We start from the raw sequence: 21,096 nt of genomic DNA, 5'->3' as shown, positions 1-21,096 counted from the left end.
CCCCCAGGGGCAGGGACTTTTTCTTGTCTGGTGATGTATCTCCAGTGCCTGCAAAAGTGTTTTGCTCATAGCAGGTGCTCAGTAAATGTGAATAATCGAATGAATGACTCTCCCAAGCAAGGGTCTGATAGATGTTTTCTTTTTTCTTTTTCTTTCCTTTTTTCAGTTCATATCAGGTGTTAGTGCTTCCCCTGACGCTCCAAAGCACCTTTTTTTGTGATTCTGAAGGGGCCGCCTCATTCTTTAGCAACACTTCTGATGCTGAAGGGTATGTGGCTGCAGAACTACTGGCCAAAGATGTTCCAGATGACGCCATGGAGATGTCTATTGGAGACAGGCTGTACTACGGGAAATACTATAATGCACCTTTGAAAAAAGGGAATGATTACTGCATCATACTGCGAATCACAAGTGAATGGAATAAGGTACACCTCTTTAAAAACTCATGAATTCTCTATTTTCTTCTTCCTGTGAAATGTAGACGTTTAAACATTTGTTTCCCCAGTATTTGAGATGGACACCACATGTACCAACCAGAAAAATGTGTTGAATACTTTGCCTGCATAAATTATGGGCTGGTGAGACCTTTAAGGAGGTTGATGGTCTGAAGTGTTACTTCCCTGTGCTGCTGCCTCCCTGCACCCTCTCGGAAGCAGGAAGGAGAGGCTTCTCCTTGAACGTCAGTGCTGCCCTATTTTCTGCTTTCTTGACTGCTTTGGCCACACCCACCTCTCCTCATCCTTAGAAAGCCTACCTTATTCCAGGGGTGGTTCTTTCATGAGACCAGAACTATGGAGTCATTGCATCGTGAGGAAAGATAGTGAGCTGGACAAGCAGGATAGCAAGAGCTGAATCAGTGAGTCGGGTGAAAGATCTAGAAGAACCATTGTGATGGTTGCCCCAGGAGAACTCAAAGTATGATATAAATTCATATAGACTGGGAATGGAAACTAGAAGAAAATTATATTAATAGAAACATCACTTGACTGATGAATTGAAGCCATCTTGAGTGTAAGGTTCCTTCCTTCCTTCCTTTCTTTTTCCCTTCCTTCTTTCCTTCCCAACCCAGGGCTTGAACTCACAACCCTGAAGTCAAGAGCTGAGCTGAGATCAACAGTCAGATGCTTAATTGACTGACCCAGCCAGGCGTCCCCATACCATATTTAAAACTGACACATACTCTGTTAAGTTCTGTGTAGGACACCAGTCTAATGCACCATTATCATGCTTGATGGTAAACCAGCGGTTACTTTTAAGAATATGTACTAGTAAAAAAAGAAAAGAATATGTACAAGTAGCAAAGAGATTTGGTAGTATTTTGTGACAATAACGTAGGAATTAAGAATTGGCAGGCTAAAGCCCAGAATATATTTCCCTGAACTTGTTTAAAAGGTGTTTATGACTCAAACAGGGCCTTCTCACTTAGCTGGAGATCCTGCCTTGGCATTTCTAGCCGCAGACCTAGCACTAGCTGTACAACATTAGTACATTAGTACAGTGTAGAGAATGCTCAGAGAGCTGCCGTCCCAGATTGGGGCTTTGGTCTAAGAGGTACACGAGGACACATGGGCTGCCATAACAAAATACCATAGGCTGGGTGGCTTAAACCACAGAAATGTATTTGTCACAGCTTTGGAAGATGAGAAGTCTAAAATTAAGGTGCCAGCTGACGTGGTTCCTTGGTAAGGCCCTCTTCTTGGCTTTCAGACAGCGGCCATCTTGCTGTGTCCTCACATGATAGAAAGCGTGCAGTCCAGCTCTGGTCGGTTTTCTTCATCTTATGTGGACACTGATCCCATCACGGAGTTCCTGCCCTCATGACCTCAGCTGAACCTCATTACTTTCCAAAGGCCCTACTCCCAAGTACCATCATACTGGGGGCTGGGTCTTCAGTATATGAACTTTGGGTGACCCAAACATCCAATCCATAACACAGATAATTGAGAGGTTAGGATAAGAATCCTAGTTTATGGGAAACTTTTCTGTGATGTCATGGATACCTCTTTTTCATATAGCTTAGCAGAACATGTGCTTGGTCTTTGGGAGGCTAAGGAGGCGAAGGGGTTGTGAAAAAATTTATATTGGGACTTGCAGTTTTGAATTGCATTTACTTCCCCTATGGGTTTCCAATCTATTAGTATTACAGTCATATTAAAATTAGTAGTGAACTAATTATTTTTCTTTTTTGAAGAGTGTTATGGAGCTACAATTCATACACCATATTAATCAGCCATTTGAAGTATATAATTTATAGCATAAGGAGTATCATTAATGATATGGTGATAGTGATATAATGGGACAGATGGTAGTTACCTTGGTGGTGAACATAGCATCTTTTATAAACTTGTCAAATGACTAAGTGGTACACCTGAAACTAATGTAATGTTGCATGTCAACTATACCCATATAAAAATTTTTTTAAATAAAATGGTTAAGATGGTGAAAAAAAAATGAAGTATATAATTTAGTGGTTTTTAGTGTATTCACAAAATGGCACAACCATTACCACCATTTAATTCCAGAGCATCTAGTAGTCGTTTATTTTCAATTTTTATTTTTAATGGTGGTAAAATGCGATTAACAAGATTTACCATAGAAACAGTTTTTAGGTGTACAGTTTATTAGCGTTAAGTCCATTCGTGTTGTTGTGCATGCCGTCTCCAGAACCCCTTTCATATTGCCAAACTGAAACACTGTAGCCATTGAACAGGGACTCTCTTCTCCCTGCCTCCCCCAAACCCTGGCAACTACTCTTCTAATTTCTGTCTCTGGGAATTCGACTACTCCGGGTACCTCATATAAGTAGAATCATACATTATTTGTCTTATTTCATTTAGCCTCATGTCCTCAAAGTTCACCCATGGTGTAGCATTGTGTCAGAATTTCTTCCCTTTTTAATATTCTACTCTGTGTGTACACACCATTTTGTTTAGCCATTCATCTGTGGTTGGACACTTGGGTTGCTTCCGTCTTCAGGCTATTTTGAATAAGGCTGCAATGAACATGGGTGTACAAATATCTCTGTGAGTCCCCACTCTCAATTCTTTGGGGCATTTACACTTGGAATCGTTGGATCATGCGATCATTCTCTTTGGTTTTTGTTTTTGTTTTTGTTTTTTTTGAAGAACTGCCACACTAGTTTCCAGAACAGCGGTACCATTTTACATTCTCATCGACAGTACACAAGGGTTCTGTTTTCTCCACATCCTCCCCAAGACCCTCTGTTTTCTGTGTTGATAATGGGCCTTCTAGTGGATGTGAGATGGTATCTCTTTGTGGTCTTGGCTTCTGTTTCTCTAATGATTAGCAATGTTGAGTGTCTTTTCTTGTGCTTTTGACAACTTGTATATCCTCTTTGGGAAAATGGTTATTCAAGTCCTTTGCCCATTTTGGAATTGAGTTATTTATTTCTTTGTTGCTGGGTGTTAGGAATTCTCTATATATTCTGGATATTAATCCCTAAAGAGATTTGCAGTGTGCAGATATTTTCTCCCATTCCGTGGGCTGCCTTTTTTACTCTGTCAATAAATGTCCTTTGATGTACAAAAGTTCCTTATTTTTTTTAACATTCCAACATCTTTGTTTTTTAATTCCAGTGTAATTAACATATAGTGTTACATTAGTTTCAAGTGTACAATATAGTGATTTAACAATTCCGTATATTACTCAGTGCTCATTGTGATACGTGTCCTCTTAATTCACTTCATTTATTTCAGTCATCTCCCCACTCACCTCCCCTCTGGCAACCACCAGTTTGTTCTCTATATTTAAGAGTCTGGTTTGTTGTTGTTGTTTCTTTTTTAAAATTTATATCTTAAATACCACATATGAGTGAAATCATATGGTCTTTGTCTTTCTCTGATTCATTTCACTTAGTCTTATATCTTCTAGGTCCATTCATGTCATTGCAAATGGTAAGATGTCATTCCTTTTTATGGCTCAGTAATATTCCATTGTGTATATAGACACCACATCTTCTCTATCCATTCATATATCCATGGACACTTGAATTGCTTCCATATCTTGGCTATTGTAGATAATGCTGCAGTAAAGATAGAGGTGTGTGTATCTTTCCAATTTAGTGTTTTCCTCTTCTTTGGATAAACACCCAGTAATGACATTACTGGTTAGTTCTATTTTTAATTTTTTGAAGACCCTGCCTACTGTTCTCCACAGTGGCCGCACTGATTTGCATCCCACTAACAGTGCATGGACATTGTTTTTGCTTCACATCCTCCGAAGTTTTTAATTTTGATGAAGTCAAGTTTGTCTCTTTTTCCTTTTGCTGCTCATGCCTTTGATGTCCTATCCAAGAAATCATGGCTAAATTCAATTTGCTGATGCCTTTTCTCCACGTTTTCTTCTGTTCTGAGTCTTATATTTGGATCTGATCCATTTTGAGTTAGTTTTTGTGTGTGGTATTAGGTCGGGGTCCCCCTTCATCCTTTTGGACATGGATATCTAGTTTTCCCAGCACAATTTATTGAAAAGATTTCCTTTTCTCATTGAATGTTCTTGGCCACCCTTGTCAAAAATTATTTGACACATGCAGGAGTTGATCCCTGGACTCCATTCTACTATATTGGTCTATATGTCTGTCTTAATGCCAGCACCACCTGGTTTTGATTACTTCAGCTTTGTAGTAAAATTTGACACCACGAACTTTGTTTTTCTGATTCTCCCAGTTTGTCTTTCCTTCTGTTTATCTGTCCCATGCTCCCAGTTGCTAAGACAGAAATCAAGGAATCATTCTTGTCTTCTCCCTCTTTATCTTCTTGTCTAGTGCACATCAAATTTTGTCAATTCTATCACCTTCATAACTGTGTAAAATCATCCTTTCTTCTTCTTCTTCCTTAACCATGTTTAACCTTTGGCATCTCTTGCCTGAACATCAACTTTCTTTCTTTTTTTTTTTTGTTGAACATCAATTTTCTTTTTTTTTTTAAAAAGATTTTATTTATTTATTTGACAGAGAGAGATCACAAGCAGGCAGAGAGGCAGGCAGAGAGACAGGAGGAAGCAGGCTCCCTGCTGAGCAGAGAGCCCGATGCGGGACTCGATCCCAGGACTCCGAGATCATGACCTGAGCCGAAGGCAGCGGCTTAACCCACTGAGCCACCCAGGCGCCCCGAACATCAATTTTCTAACTCATCTTCCTGTCTCTAATTCTGTCTCTTCGCTCCATACAACTGCCAGAATGAGGGTCTTAAAAGGTAAATCTGGTTACGACACTCTATTTTAATGCACTTCCTTCTTCACCTGGCCCACCAGTTTCTCTCCTTCCGTACAGTCAGTTCCGTAGTGCCTGCCCAACTACTTGAGGTCCCTTTCACTGGTTATTCTTGCCTATGATTTTCCACTAGATGCCCTTGAGGCACTTGGCACCCAGGCAAAATTTAGTCACATTCAAGAGCTTACGGCCATTTCAAGCTTTCCCCAGCATTTTTCAGGGTAAATCTATTTTTTTTTTCAATGTTAATAAAACCAGATTACTCAAGGTGTTCACTTGAAAGAGAATCTCCTTTTAAAGTTGGAGAGATCTTTCCTGACCCCTGCTATTTAGTTTCCTCCGGGGAACATTTTGCTGAGTAATCCCAGTGTTCCTAACAGACAAGTATGCATAGAAGAACTGGGGGAGAAGGAAAGAAGGTATCTCATTTCAGCGAGTCTGTAGGTGTTGACCAGATAAGTATCCTTTGGACAGGTAAAGTATTATTTACGAAGCCTTCTCATAGCCTTGCCTATCGTGGGCATCACTGTCATTGTCACGTGGATGGGACCTCACAAGGATGGGACGTCATGGATGGGACTTGGGAGGGGACCTCAGAATCTTTTTCAACATCCTTTGTAGGCAGTCAGTGCCAGTTGCTCAGAGCTGGCAAGAAGAATGAAACTCATGGCCATTTCTGTTGTTTACCCATAGTGTATGCTTTCTGAGATCTGTTGAAAAGCTGCAGAATTGACCCCTAGAGTCCCTTCTGTCACTGCTACCCATACCAATCCCTCCAATGTTTAGTTACCACATGGCTCAATTATAAGATGTTAGAGCTAGAGAAGGATATTTTAATCCAAACTAAGAGAGAAAAAAAACCACTAAACTTTCTGGGCTGCAGTGTATTATTTGAACTGATGTTCTGTGCTGCCTCGTTAAATGTGTCGCTGTGTTTCTCTTTATAGGTGAGAAGATGCTCCTGTGCGGTTTGGGCTCAAGTGAAAGGTAAAGCCATTTTCTGCCTAAGCATCCTGTCCTTCCTTCTCTCCAGTCTGCAGCATCAAGTTTATGTTAATGAGATTTCTTTTTAAGTCGTCACAGGTGACAGAAACCCATCTCATACTAGTTTAAGCAAAAATCCATAGCTGAAAAGGATGGGGGGTGGGGAGCTTATGGACCTGGCCCCAGAGGGACGTCACCAGGATTCCAGGAACTGACACTTGGGACTTGACTATGAGTGGGACACTCTGCCTTTGTTTGCTCTCAGCTTCCGAGTTGCCTTCATTTTCTTCTACAGTAAGCCATGTGAGGGAGAGGGACGGCCACCAGCTGCCCAGTTTAGCAACTTCAGTGGGAACAGAAGGTTTTTCAATTCAGGGAAAGAATCTTTCCTCCTAGATTAAGTGACCGTCTGTGGGATGACGAGTATCCCTCCTAGGGTACTCTAGAGGCACTATGAACAGCCTACCTTGGATTCGGGGCTTACTCATATGGCTGGTTGAGGGCAAATCAGTGTGATTGACAGCCTCCCCAGGATTGCATCGAGAGGTGGACACAATCCCCATCAGGAAAAGAGGCACAGAAAAACATGTTGGCAGACCAATTCAAAGAGCCACAACAGTCCACTACTCTGAGCCTTTTAGCTGCTTAGCATGGGCACACCCATACATGTATAATTTTCTTTAAAAGGTTTTATTTATTTATTTGAAGAGAGGGAAGGAGTGAGAGAGAGAGGGTGCAGGGGTGGAGAGGGGTGGAGGGAGATGGAGAGAGAGTCCTAAGCAGACTCCATGCTGAGCTGGGAGCCTGACGTGGGTCTCCATCCCACACCCCCGAGATCAAGACCCCAGATGAAACCAGGAGTTGGGTGCCCAACCAACTGCACCACCCAGGCTGCCCCACATACACTTTTAGGAAAAACACCCCGCATTATGGGAGAATTATCCTCTGAACAACTGAAAGTGGAACTCATTTGGAAGACAACTCAAAGGTGGGTCTGTTACTGCATCCAGCTCCGTAACCAGGATTGCTGGTGGTGTCCAGTCCTCTTGATCCAATGCAGGGGACTTCTCATGATCCGCTAGCAATCGGTAACTAAGTGCCAGACATAAGCATTCTCAAACCACGGTCCGTAATGTGAAAGGGGGGACTGGATAAGCACACCAGTTAGCAAGGAAGAAAGATAGTGCGGTGCAGTGAACAGGGGGCCCAGAACAAGGACTACATCCTGTTGGATGGGAAGAGCAAGCGTCCCCTGGCTTGTGGCAAAGTGAGTCACTTGGTTACTTAGTTGGGCCGCCTCAGTTTTTTCCTGGGAAAGTGCCCTATCCCTTTCCTCCAAAGCTGTCTGTGCATAAGATGCAGCAGGGAGGAGGTCAGTCGAGTGCTTCTTCCTCGCCTGGGCAGTTGTCCAGCAGGGAGGAGAACTGCCTCAGGGATTGAGCAATCACGGCTTGGTGTTTGCCAGACGTGGGATTTCCCTGGCAGTACATTTCTTTCAACCAACAGGCAACCAGCCAGTGGATTTGATTCCCAGGAATTCCATGAGTTTGTAGCTAATACCAGAAATCTTGTCAAGTTTATGACCTTTGCATCTGGACCTTTTCTTTGTGGTTTATGAGTCCTGGCAACAGCCTGAGGAATTTTGCTCTTAGCTTGGAGTATCAGTTTAACCCGTTACATCCTGCCCCTTACCTCAGTGCAGCGTGAAACAATAGGCTGCTGTGGTGAGGAAGTGCCCACATAACCCTGCTTCCAGAAGGATTCCAACAAAGGGCACTTTACAATGGGGGATCTGTTACCTTGTCAGTAGAGGGTGCTCAGCAGGAAATGATTGGGAGGGACCTGGAGAATTAGGCTTCCTTCATTTGTCTGCTTGTCTTCTAATCTTATTTCCCATCTTTTTATCTCTACTCACACCAACTTCAATAAGAGCAGAGGAGGTGGCTTTCCTACTGGGCAAGGCACATTACCTGACCATCAGCCATCTTGGATTGTGGTTGCCAGGCAGCGAGGGTCTCCCCCATCCCACCCCTCTACTTTCTTGAGATATAACTAATGTAACATTGAGTTTAATGTGTACAGTGTGATGATTTGATTTGTATTGAAAAATCAGGACCAAAATAAGGTTAGTTAATATCTCCATCACCTCACATAATTATTGTGTATATATTTGTGTGTGTGTGAACATTTAAGATCACTCTCTTAGGAACTTTCAGTCTTATAATACAGTATTGTTAAGTATAGTTACCATGTTGAATATTAGATCCCCAGTACTTGTTCATTTTGTAACTAGAAGTTTGTACCCCTTGGCCAACATCTCCCCATTTCTCTCCACCCCCCCAGGCCCTGGCAACTACCATTCTACTCTCTATTTCTATATAGAGTTCAGCCTTTTGAGATTCCATGTATAACTATGATCATATAGTATTTGCCTCTCTCTGTCTTATTTTACTTAGCATAATTGGTGAGGGTCTCCCTTCACAGAGGTGAGTGCTGTTACACTAATGTGTGCAGATAGGCCAAGCTTCCTGTCTTGGAATTTAAGTGAAGGCCACAAGAAACAACCACATGTTCCAATATTTGGACATTTTTCAGCCAATGCATTCCCTAAGGCTCTAAGGGTGGGAATGCAGTTTCTACACAGAAAGAGGTGCTTTTATCAGAAGAATGGAATGTGCAAGCCTCCTGGACAGGCACAGAAAGAGCTTCCAGAATCCACTGTTTTCAGGAGCTGTTTGATATGATTAGAAAACACTCTAACTGGTGGAAGAAATTGCCAAAGAGCTAGCTACTGTGATAAAATTAACAGGAAGGATTTTGCTTTGGACACATCTAAGTGGCTTATGGTAGTGCCTTCTTTACCCTCCTCAGCCCAAGAACCAATGTTGAAAGAGAGCTCAAACCTTTGCATTCAAACTATTGGAAGGCTCCAGAGATAATGGAGAAGCCCACTTTTTTTTTTAAATGCTGAAGGCAATTCTGACATACATATCCACCTGTTGTGCACTCACCTCTGGTAGTCCCCCTTTGCAGAAATGTTGGAGACTGCCATCTCAGAAAGTAGTTTGGAGAGAACTAGGATCCAGATTAGTCCTGAACTTGTTCCAGTTCATCCATGCCAAGCACCTGCCCCATTCTCACCTTTGCCCAGTGACGAATTCTGTTATTTACCTTATGTAGAATGCCCCCAGCAGAGCTTTGTGATGACTACCAGGGAACCAGCAGTTGGTTTGAGGGGAAAGGCAAAGGCCCAGACTTCCTTGCTTGAGCCTTGCTACTCCTCAGCCAAGTGTCTTTGAAATTATATTTAACTTGGCTGGTTCTCAGCTGCCTCTTACCTAGATCTCTCAGATCCCTTCTAGCCACAAAGTACTGACTCTGATTTCTTGAGTCACAAGGGAAGGTCATTTGATGTATGTGAGATGATCACAAACTGTTCTCACAGAACACTCTCCCGTCATAGGGGTCAAACCCCTGACCCATTAGTGACTGCTCCCCTTTCCCTTTCAGCCCACATTTTACACCTAGGGTATGCCCATTTCATGTCTGGGTTCACCCCCTGAGCACAGACCTTTATATCTGTAGCACAGATAGCTGGAAGAGCCTCCTTTCTTCTCTCCCACCATGGTGTTCAGGGCTCCTTCTTTACTCCAGCCTACATGTCTGACTCATATTTCTAAATTGCAGCATTGATTTGGTTATTTCTCCTGATGGTTCTTCCCAAAGTTCTCTGTTACATTTTAGATTGGTTTCTAAGGCCTCAGTCTGACACCAGCATACCCTTCTAGTTGCCTCTCATCTTCTCCATTCAAAGTGATGTGTCCGATCTTCTCTGGTTATGGTCTTTTCTTACTTTCCTCAATGTCTTTGTTCATACATTACCTATTTATTTCTACCCAGATTGCCCTATAACCTTCCTGTAATCTCTGTTTATTAGCTTATTATAATCCCACCTGTTTGTCAAGGTTGAAATCAAATGCAGTGTCCTCTCTAAAGCCTTTTATATTTCCTCCAGAGAGAGGATCTCTCCAAGAGAGATCCTGGGGCAGGATCTCTCTTTCTCCCTCCCTCTCTCTAGACATTTTGCTATATTCTAGGGCAACTGGTACACTTGTCTTTTCTTAGTAGATTTCATACCGCTGAGGGAGAGCACTTGAAGAACGGGACCCGTGCCTGGCACACATCAGTACCTAATCAGAATTTAATGAATTGAGTTGGAGTATTACTGGTCAACCAGCAGTAGGGTCGGATGAAAAATGAAGCATAGTAAGTGCAATATTTAAGTGAGGCAGAGAAGATGTACATCAAGATATAGCCTAGTGTGTATGTGTTTGTGTAGGCTGTGCACCGGTATGCACCCACACATACACAAACATGCACAGGCATACTTTAAATCTTCATCTTTGTGGTTGGGAGAATTACAATGTGGCCTCACAAATTCCTGGCCACTGGTATACACCCACCTCCTCTCAGTTACTCATTCAAAGGCTATTGTAAGTGTTGCTGAGAAAGGATTGCAAAGATGTAATTAAGGTCCCAAGGAGGGAGATTGTCCAGATGCATCTGTCCCTCACATGAGCCCTTTAAATCTGGATCTAGAGTTCAGAAACAGGAGATTGGAGATTCAAAGGGCGAGATGAGTCTGACATAAATAAGGGTTTCTCCTGCTGTTTTCAAAGGTGGAAGGAACCACATGGCAGGAATGTGGTTGGCCAGTCGGAGCTGAGTGGCCGATGGCTGGCCACCAAGTAAGAATATGGGGACCTCAGTCCTGCAACTGCAAAGGATTTGGAAGCAGATCTTCCCCCAGAGGCTCCAGAGGGGAATGCAGCCCACTTGACATACTGATTTTAGCCTTGGAAGACGCTGAACAGAGGACCCACTCACAATGTGCCAGAACTGCTGGCCCACAGAACTACGAGGTTATGAGTGGGGACTAGCTGCTAAGTTTATGGTGATTTGTTAGGCTGCAATAGAAAATGAATTCAAAAATATTGCTGATTCATGAGGTGTTCTGTATCTCTAAATTAATTTCCTACTTTGATCTCCTTTGTCATCTCCCACTCTGCATAGAACTCAAGTGAGGAGACCTCAGGCTAGCAGAGAGGAATTTAACACACTAAACATCGTGGTGCAAATTCTTTGTACCTTTTGGAGAACAGGATTATTGCTTTCAGGAAATGACCCTGCTCATATAAATTCATGAAAAAATGTCCATAGCTACAGGACGTTCTCAAGCTGTCCAGAAGCTCGAGAGTGGGCATGGAGTCTTTCTAACGTTCTCTTCAGCACCTGTGATATTTGCATTAGTGAAAGAGTTCAAAGCGAAGCCCGGAGAAGCCCTGTCACGCCTCATGAACCCTGTACCTCCTCTGGGAGCCACCCTGAAGAGAGTGGCAGCATTTAACCTAATGGATTTACTCTCTCCAAGAATGAGTCACTGCAAATCTGATTTAATACATGATTCACTCAAGTTTCCAAAAGAATATTCTACAAGTGACTCAGAAGAAAAATAAGCATGAATTTATGGCATGAAACCATGAGAAGGAGGGTAACCAGAAGATGGCAAAGCTTGAAAAAATGTAATTTGAATTGGCCAGCTGTAAATTTTCTCAGTGAGGAATTAACTGGGAAAGTCCCTAAAGAAATCTTGTGTGGCTACCCTGTGAGGGCTCTCAGTTGCACTGACTCCGATTTTCAAAGAGCACATACACAGAGTAGACCAAGAGACCTATACCAGCAAGAATCATACCTGGAGCCATGTTATACAGAATTAAAAAAAAAAAAAAGATTTTCCAATATTTATGTCCATAGTAAGGGATAGTTGTGTGGGCCCGTTGTTTCAGGTGAATGTGTCCTGCTGGTGGATGGTCAAGAGAAAGTCAGGTCCATCAACTCCTACTTTGCTTCTGTCTTGTTGGTTTGTGAGGGGACATTTTAAAAGCAGGAGAAGAGTGGGGCGCCTGGGTGGCTCAGTGGGTTAAAGCCTCTGCCTTGGACTCAGGTCGTGATCTCAGGGTCCTGGGATCGAGCCCCGCATCAGGCTCTCTGCTCAGCGGGGAGCCTGCTTCCTCCTCTCTCTCTGCCTGCCTCTCTGCCTACCTGTGATCTCCGTCTGTCAAATAAATAAATAAAATCTTAAAAAAATAAAAATAAAAAAATAAAAGCAGGAGAAGAGCTAACTGATTCACCTAAATTAAAGCCTTCTGACCCAGATGAAGCACATTCTAGCAGGTTCTTAAATGTGCAAGTGAGATGGAGAACCATAGCAGGTGATCTTTAGGAAAACTTGAAGAGCAAACTCAAGTCGAACAGAGATGAGCAGAGAACAGGGAACTTCATATGAGGAAGACAGAGCTCGCAATGTATAGTTGATGATAACTTGAAGTCAAGGCCAGGCAAGATCTTTTAGCAAGTGGCTCTGTGGTAGAAACAGCAGCAGATCCCATGATTGGAGCATTAGGGTTTCTGCATTAGTAAATACACTTAGACAATTGGTACCTGCTTGAGATAAATATATTTTTTTAAAGATTTTATTTATTTATTTGACAGACAGAGATCACAAGTAGGCAGAAGGCAGAGAGGCAGGCAGAGAGAGGAGGAAGCAGGCTCTCCGCCGAGCAGAGAGCCCGATGCAGGGATCGATCCCAGGACCCTGAGATCATGACCTGAGCTGAAGGCAGAGGCTTTAACCCACTGAGCCACCCAGGTGCCCCTTGAGATAAATATTTTAGATAAGGATTCACTTACCCTTTGTTCTAACTCCTTTAGGTTTCCATTTAAGTCTTTAATCTCTCTGGATTTTATTTATATTTATATATAGTATTTTATTTATATTTACTTATATATTTATTTATATGTATATAGATTTAAATATAGTATAAGCTCTAATGATCAAAATCACTGTATTATTTTTTTTAATTACTGTATTCTAAACGGTTAGCCAGTTTTCTCAACACGAATTCTGAATAACATATCATTTCCCCCAATGACTTGAACCAGTAACAAAAACCAATAATGAGCCATAGCTAACATTTGCCAGTTGCCTACTGTGTTTCGGGCACAGTCTTAACATGACTTATCTCATGCATTTCTCATAATAACCCTATAAGGGGGTACTATTATTATCATTCCCATGTTACTGGATCAATCCTCAGTGGGGAAATCGAGACCCAGAGTGGCTGAAAAACTTGTCCAGAGTCCATAGTTAGGGTGTTCAAATACAGACTTGGATAACCTGACTTGGAAATTATTTGATACACATGAGTTTGTTTCTATACTATTCTGTCCCCTTGTATTCATTCTTCTGCTGACCCTGCACTGTTTTAATAGGTAGCCATTCAAGTCACTCCCCAAATTTTTTTCTCTGCTGCTTTGTGGTTTAACCACAGCTCCTTCTTCCCATTCTTTAGTATGTTTTTTAAAAATATCAAAGCCTTTTTCTTCTGGAAAAGGTAGCCAAATGATATCAGCCATGTTTTTTCTGGAAGGTCTCTCTCTTGACAAGGTAATGGGTTTTGCAGAGCCTTTTAGCAAGAAATGTATTCTGTGGCCGCTTTTGCTGGAGCCACTATCCTGTGAGAGAATAGAACCACACTGCTCTTAACCTGGTTGTGGAGACTGTACCCGTCCATACAACTCTGCAATGGCGGGAAGTTTTAAAGCGGCAGTGTCCAATATGGCAGCAACCAGCCACGTGGGGCTATTGGGCGCTTGAAATGCGTACTTGAAATTGAGCACTTGAGATGATATGATTGAGAAACAGAATTTTTAATTTAATTGGAACTGATTTAGGTCTCTTTTTTTTTTTTATTAAAAAAATTTTTTTTTTTTTGACAGAGAGAGAGATCACAAGTAGGCAGAGAAGCCGGCAGAGAGAGAGGGAAGCAGGCTCCTTGTTAGCAGAGGGCCGGATGCAGGGCTCGATCCCAGGACCCTGGGATCATGACCTGAGCCAAAGGCAGAGGCTTAACCCACTGAGCCACCCAGGTGCCCCTGGAACTAATTTAGGTTTCAACAGCCACACTGCGGCCAGTGGCTACGGTATTGGAGAGCGCAGATTTGGTGATGAGAGAGTCAGGGAGGAGGGACTGTTCTCGGATGAGCCTCGCTTGCTGCTGGGGAAGCGAGTCTTCTATGTTTTGAGGCTCTCATGTTCAGGGGCTGCTATTTTTCCCCTCAGGCCCCTCCTTGTTACTTAGCAGACCTTTATTTTTGCTGGTTTTCAGCTCTTCCCAGGCAGCACTGGATGGCCCAGAGGACAGACTAAGCATATGCCTGGGGCATCAGTAAAAGGAAGGTAACGAAAAGGGAAATAATTTGATATCCCAACAGTGACAACCATAGCAAATCATCTGGCAGAATTTGGACTTAGTTGCACTTTCTTACATTTCTTCCATGGTGAGGTGGTGTTTCTCTTTTTTAATTCTGTTTATGCACCATCAGCCCCAAGATCTTTCCAACGTCTGCCGCACCATTGCATGCGGACTTTTGTTCTTTTAAAGAGGAACTTGAACTGCTACAGTCCGAGGCCCCACCATCATCAGCCAGTGCCCCAAAGAGCAAGGCTTGTACCCTGGACTTCTGAGGGGGAGCGTGGTCTGCTCTGCTGTAGACAGAACTGGATTCAGATCTGTACTGGGAAAGCATGGTGTTGTGGTTAAAAAGCCAAGATGCCGGAGCCAAACAGCTCAGGTTTGGATCCTGACTCTTGTATATTAGCTGTGTGCTCTTGGACAAGTTGCTGAACCATGCCATGCCTCAGTCTCTCATCTGTTAAATGGGAATAATAATAGTACTCAGTGTCTTATTATGACGCTAGGCACTATTATTGCAATACGTTTATTAATTGTAATACGTTTATTAATACTATTATAGTACTCCCTAGGAGAAGTCATTAGGACAGTGTTTGGCATATCGTAAGTGCTCAGTCAGTTGTTTGCAAATTAAAATGAGCCCTTTGATGTAGAACAGGATGCTCTGATTCAGTCACTGGGCCCATAACGGGCCACTCAAGTGTGGGTGTTCTTCAGTGTGTAGCAAAGGATCTCCCTGCAGTTGACACATGATAAACCCCAAATAGAACATATGTATGTCTTTCAGAGAACTTCTACATTAATTTTCTTTAAAAAAAAAAAGACTTTATTAATTTATTAGAGAAAGAGAGAGAGTGTGCAGGCACATGCACAAGCCAGAGGTAGAGGGAGAAGCAGACTCCCCACTGAGCAGGGAGCCTGATGTGGGGCTTGATCCCAGGACCCTGGGACAATGACCTGAGCCAAAGACAGATGCTTAACCGACCGAGCCACCCAGGTGCCCTACATTTATTTTCTTACTTTAGCCTCATGACAACCTGCTGGGCTGAGCAGGAAGGTACTATCCTTGTTGGTGTGTCAGGAAAACGACAGATGACCCCATCCATCAGACAGACTCATTTGCTATATTTAACCATGGGAGCCACCTGTCATTTTTAGAGCAAAATTCCATATGATATCAGAGTTGCTTCTTCCTCAGTGCAAAGGAGAACTGCCCAGAAAAACTCTCAGGTGCAGCTGACAGAGAGAAGACAAATACAACCAACACAGTCTGCTGTATTTGTATGCACAGGAAGAAGAGCTTTTTTTTTAATCCTCTGTGACTTGAATGTGGCCTGGTTTTTCCATTTCCTTTTCAGAAATACCCTGGGACTGTGTTTTCCCTAGGCCTACACCATAGGGGCCAACTCAGGGGGTGCAGAGGCACTCTGGGCCTCCTTGGGATGGCTTGTGAAATGGGGCCAAGCTCTGGGTTAGCACGGAGTGAGCACAGGTGCCCACGTGCCTCCCAGGAGGGCTGTGACTGTGTGCTGTGGGCTCAGTGTGTGGTTTTGTCCTACAGATTCGTCATTCATGCCGCAGCAGATGGTGGCCGTCGGGCTGGGCTCCATGGCTGTTGTGATTGTTCTCGCATTCCTCTCCTTCTCAGCCGTGTGGTATGTGAGACTGTCATTTTTAAATGAGAAGTGAGTGGAATGGGGGAAGGATGGGGTCGGAGTCTTGAAGAACAGCTGGGCTTGAGGAGGGTCAGAGGGGCGGTGGGTGGAGGTGGTCAGGGACTCCGCACTCGTCAGGTAAGAGGCTTGAGTAGCTCTGTGCCTCAGGGCGGGGAGGGGGTGCCCTTCTGGTGCAGAAAAGGAGCAGGGCCAGCGATGGCTGTGAGGGCTACTCACGGAGTGGTGGCTGGTCCCCCACGCTGCTTCCCATGAGGGTACAAGAGCTGCACATACAGATGCACCAAGGGAAAACCCAAGTGTGTCATTGGACCCCTCTCCTCCTCCACGTCTAGATTGCAGACGGGTGCTACGTGCGGAGGAAGCAGTGCCGCTGGGGCAGGTGCTAGGACAATTCTCAGATGCCTGCCTACACAGAGGCCCTGTGGGGCTTCCATCCGGGTGTGTGTGGTTCTGCAACTTTTTCCATTCCCAGCTTGGCCCCATTTCTGGATTCAAGATGGCGAATACCTCTGTGGAACCCCCCGAGTGGAAGAAGCTCGGAAATCGCTGACGTCTTCTCTGCTCGCTACACAACCAGTTCTGTGTCTGTGAACTTGAGACCCTTGATAGACAATGTAGTATTGACCACAGGCTACGGGTCATGTGGGCCGGATGTCTGAGTGCTTCCCGAGAGTCAGCTCTTCTGGACGTTGAATGCAGGACAGTCTCTGCACCTTTATAGCATCCCTGGACTAATTTGGAATCCATCTTTTTACAACGAGCGGTGAGATGGACTTAAGTTTGGGCTAGAATTTGCCTTTATGAAGGAGGTCATTGGAAAGGATAGAGATCGTTGACAGAGGCAACCTGTCAAGCATTTCAGAAGCAACCCCTTTCCTACAATTAATTGACATACTAACAGAAAGTATGCTAACCTGGCCTCTCCAGCAAGTTCCCTGCGACGGCTGTGAGGCAGAAGAGCTTTGATATAGAACCATGGGTCTTACAGGTGTTCAAAAGCCGTAAGTTATCATTCCAATAAAAATATTCTGTTAATTTCGGCCATTCTTCTCTTCCACACCAAAGTTTATAGCAGTCTTGCCTGACCTTTTTTTATTACTCTCTCTTGAAAATGCCCTGCGTCTTCCTTTAGATCAGGTGCTCATGTAGTAACAGTGGGCTGAAACACTGTCAAGCCCATGGCCATCGTCCACGTGTTTACAGGGAAGGGGAAAGACTGTGCCTGATGGGACCTTCCCCTTGACCTCCAGCCTCAGTAACTATGACTGTTACTGAGCCATGACACATGAATCATGTGCCACATGACATGAACTATGACACATTAGATATATGCGGTCTATACATTAGATAAAGCGGTCCAGGGCCCCGTTGACTTGCTGAATTTGCAGATGGAACACGTTAGATTGGACTTTTAAACCCTGAGTCAGTGTTCTTTAGCTTTCTTCCCTAACTGATGGTGTAACTCCAGGGCTCAGGAAGAAATGAATGGAGCAGAGGCATGTGACTTTCCTAAGCAGCAATGGTATTCTCCCTCTTCTCCCTCTTTTTTGAGGCCTGGAAGATAACAAGCACGGGAGAGACAGGCAGGGGACAGTTCTAGTATACAACCTCAGGGTACAGTGTATATGAATGCAGCCCTGAAATTGTGCAGGGTTGCAGTCCTGCAGAAGAGGGACAGTGCTCCTGATGGGGTGGGCTGCTGTGTTCTCACTCCGTTAGCTCACTGGGTGTTCGTGAGGGTCAGATCCAGGTGGTCTGGGCTGGTGGGCAGAGGAGGAAACCAGAGGAAGAGTAGAAACAGGTGGAAACTGTCTGCGGAGCCGCTGTGCCCGGGGAGACCTGGCTCTAAGTAGATGCCCTCAGCTGGGAAGAGTCAGAGAGAGGGAAGCCGTATCCTGACGCTCGGGTGTTCAGGAGCAGCCGGCAGCCCTGGCAGCTTTGGCAGTGTTCGGAATAATTGTCCTTTGTCCTCTGAGGTACTACCTTGGACTATAACCTAGAATCAGCATTTATTTATTTATTTTTATTAATTTTTAAATTTTTAATTAACATATAATGTATTATTAGCCCTAGGGGTACAGGTCTGTGAATCGCCAGGTTTACACACTTCACAGCACTCACCATAGCACATACCCTCCCCAGTGTCCATAACCCCACCCCCCTCTCCCGAACCCCCTCCCCTCAGCAACCCTCAGTTTGTTTTGTGAGATTAAGAGTCTCTTATGGTTTGTCTCCCTTCCGATCCCATCTTGTTTCATTTATTCTTTTCCTACCCTCCAAACCCCCCACGTTGCATCTCCACTTCCTTATATCAGGGAGATCATATGATAGTTGTCTTTCTCTGATTGACTTATTTCGCTAAGCATAATACCCTCTGGTTCCATCCATGTTGTCGCAAATGGCAAGATTTCATTTCTTTTGATGACTGCATAGTATTCCATTGTGTATATATACCACATCTTCTTTATAGGATCAGCATTTAGAACCTTCCCTGCTCTCATCTTCGGTGGCTTACAGAGTAGAGCTCTCAAAAGACTACTATAAATAGCTTTCTACTTTTAATTTTTAAAGTATTTTATTTATTTATTTGACACAGAGAGAGAGAGCACAAGTAGGCAGAGAGGCAAGCAGAGAGAGAGGGAGGAAGCAGGCTCCCTGCTGAGCAGAGATCCTGATGCGGGGCTCGATCTCAGGACCCTGAGATCATGACCTGAGCCAAAGGCAGAGGCTTTAACCCACTGAGCCACCCAGGCACCCCTCTGCTTTTAATTTTTATGTGCAGCTATTTAAGCTCATACTATTTTCACAGCCTTTGAATGAAATTTGGACTCATTACAAATTATTGTGGTTAGTGTAGGGTAAGGTCTCTGATGAGTGAGGATTTTCCTGAAAGCCTCCTCTATCCAAAAAGAGAATCTGAACTCCCATTATTGCTATTATTATTATTGTTGTTGTTGTTTACTGGACCTGTAAACACCATATGTTTCTGCAGCCTCTTAATTTCCAGCTGTAGAATTAGCTGCCAAAGAAGTTCCTGTGGTCCCTAGGGGAGCTTAGCAAAATTGTCATTGAGAGGAAGAAATCCCACTTGCCTAGTAGCAAAAGCTTCTAGTTAAAATAACTAAGTATTTAGTAAAATATTAGGTAAAATGTACTTCTGCATACAGTGCAGAAGTGTGGAACAGTTTATGGAAGAATACTAAAATAACAAAAACATGAACTTTTTCATTGCCTTTGAACATTTCCAAAGACAGCCTCAGGTTGCTCAGTAGTGTTGCCTAACAAAAGCAGGGCCTGAGCGTTGGCAAGAAGATGTACCATCTTTCCACAGCTCTGTTTTCTCATAAATGTGAGGTGAGGGCCGCCAGAAGTTCTCTAAATTCACCTGGTGGCTTTGTCACAAGACTGTTCATTTTTTCCCAAGCAGACTCATGGATAAGGTGGGGAGGGCATCTCAGGAGAGCAAAGGTGGGTCTTCCTGGGAGAACGCAGGGTCTGTTTGTGGAAGGACTGGCCAGGCAGCCCTCGGAGTTGGGTTTGAGGGCCTCTAAGTAAGGCGAGGTCCAAGCTGGGGGTGGAGGAAGGGTCTCTCCCTTAGTTACCATCTTGGGGACAGCGTGTCCAGGTGAGCACTGAGGCCCAGCTGTGAGCTCCCTTCTAGATGAGAAATCAAAACTGGGGGTTGCCCCCCTAGAGAGCAGACTGTTCCCTGGCTGATCTGTGGGTGTGCACACCCATAATCTTGATTTCTCTCCACTGGAGTTTTTGTTTATGCGCATTTTTCCATTCCCTCCTCACGACAGTTGTGTATGGTGGGAAGGTCAGGGATTAACATTCCCCCAACTTTAGAATGGAGAAATGGGTTCAGACAATTATGTGACCTGAATTGTGTGGTCAGATTTTCCGACTGCAAGTCTGGTCCTCATTCCCCGGGGTTGGACAGGCCTTGAGCTAACCTTTGAACAGCACTTTTGGTTTTGGGGAAAGTCAGGTCTTTGAGTGTGTGTGTGTGTGTGTGTGTGTGTGTGTGTGTGTCTGTATTTTAAACCATTGTCCTTAACTGCTGTAACATGGGGCTTTTTATATCTATCTTTTTTCACTATAAGGTATCGCACCCACCCCCCCATCACTTCTGGAAGGAAACACAAACCACCAGACAGATGGAGGTTAATTAGGGGAAACAGGTGAAAGTCTGTCTCTGACTCAAGTCGTAGCTGGGCACCTAACCGAGACCAGAGCAGACGTGATTATCTTACAATTCCACATTAGCTTGGAATCAAGTTAATATTTAAATTGATTTTAAAGGAAGTAAAAAAGAATTCTCAGTGCTCCCTTTTTATTGCTGATCTCACATTCGGATTTTCTAAACCGCCTATTTTTCCATTCTATGCATCTAAGAGAAAAACCAGTATCAGTAGTAGTTGTCAATCAGCCAGTGTGTTGGGGCCTGTCGCCTGCCACAACCGTTGTGCTTGAACTGAAGTGCCTGATTTGGCAGAGGAAAGAGGGTGTGGCTTTTTCTGCCCCCAGGTTTGTGTGCAGGTGATACACTGAAGCAAAAAAGTTAAAAAACAAAGCAGTATGCTGATTGTTTGAGAGAGAGAGCAAAAGAATGAATGAATCATTTTGGTGATGAGTATGTATACATGTGTACCCATATCCGTACTTTCTGGGCACAACTCAGGGTTACCAAAATGGGGTCCAACTACACATGTTGTTTTGTAAACTATTGCTTCTTTCCTTCCTGGGCGCATATATATATATATATATATATATATATATATATATATATTTATTTATTTAATGTCGAGAGTGACTACATTAAAAGTTTGTGCCATAGCTTCTTTAACCAATACTCTTCTGCGCGTGGTGCATTTACCATGTTTCCAGA

At 43.7% G+C, this 21,096-nt stretch overlaps 1 protein-coding gene across 4 annotated transcripts in view; it reads left to right on the top strand.

Moving 5' to 3' along the window:
- Positions 1 to 17,244, top strand: part of SUSD1 (sushi domain containing 1) — a 128,859-nt gene extending 111,615 nt beyond the window's left edge. For all 4 annotated transcript variants that reach the window (XM_047700513.1, XM_047700514.1, XM_047700516.1 and 1 more), the window contains exons 14-17: positions 167 to 425; positions 6,178 to 6,217; positions 16,091 to 16,184; positions 16,538 to 17,244. In XM_047700513.1, the coding sequence (XP_047556469.1) occupies positions 167 to 425; positions 6,178 to 6,217; positions 16,091 to 16,184; position 16,538 (394 nt within the window). In that variant the 3' untranslated portion in view covers positions 16,539 to 17,244. The remainder of the gene's footprint in view (positions 1 to 166; positions 426 to 6,177; positions 6,218 to 16,090; positions 16,185 to 16,537) is intronic.
- Positions 17,245 to 21,096: the final 3,852 nt, after the last annotated feature.

This window comes from Lutra lutra, chromosome 13 (genome assembly GCF_902655055.1).
Source record: "Lutra lutra chromosome 13, mLutLut1.2, whole genome shotgun sequence".
Taxonomy (NCBI): domain Eukaryota; kingdom Metazoa; phylum Chordata; class Mammalia; order Carnivora; family Mustelidae; genus Lutra; species Lutra lutra.
The sequence above is the reverse complement of the archived record's forward strand: the minus strand, read 5'-3'. Positions and strand labels throughout refer to the sequence as shown.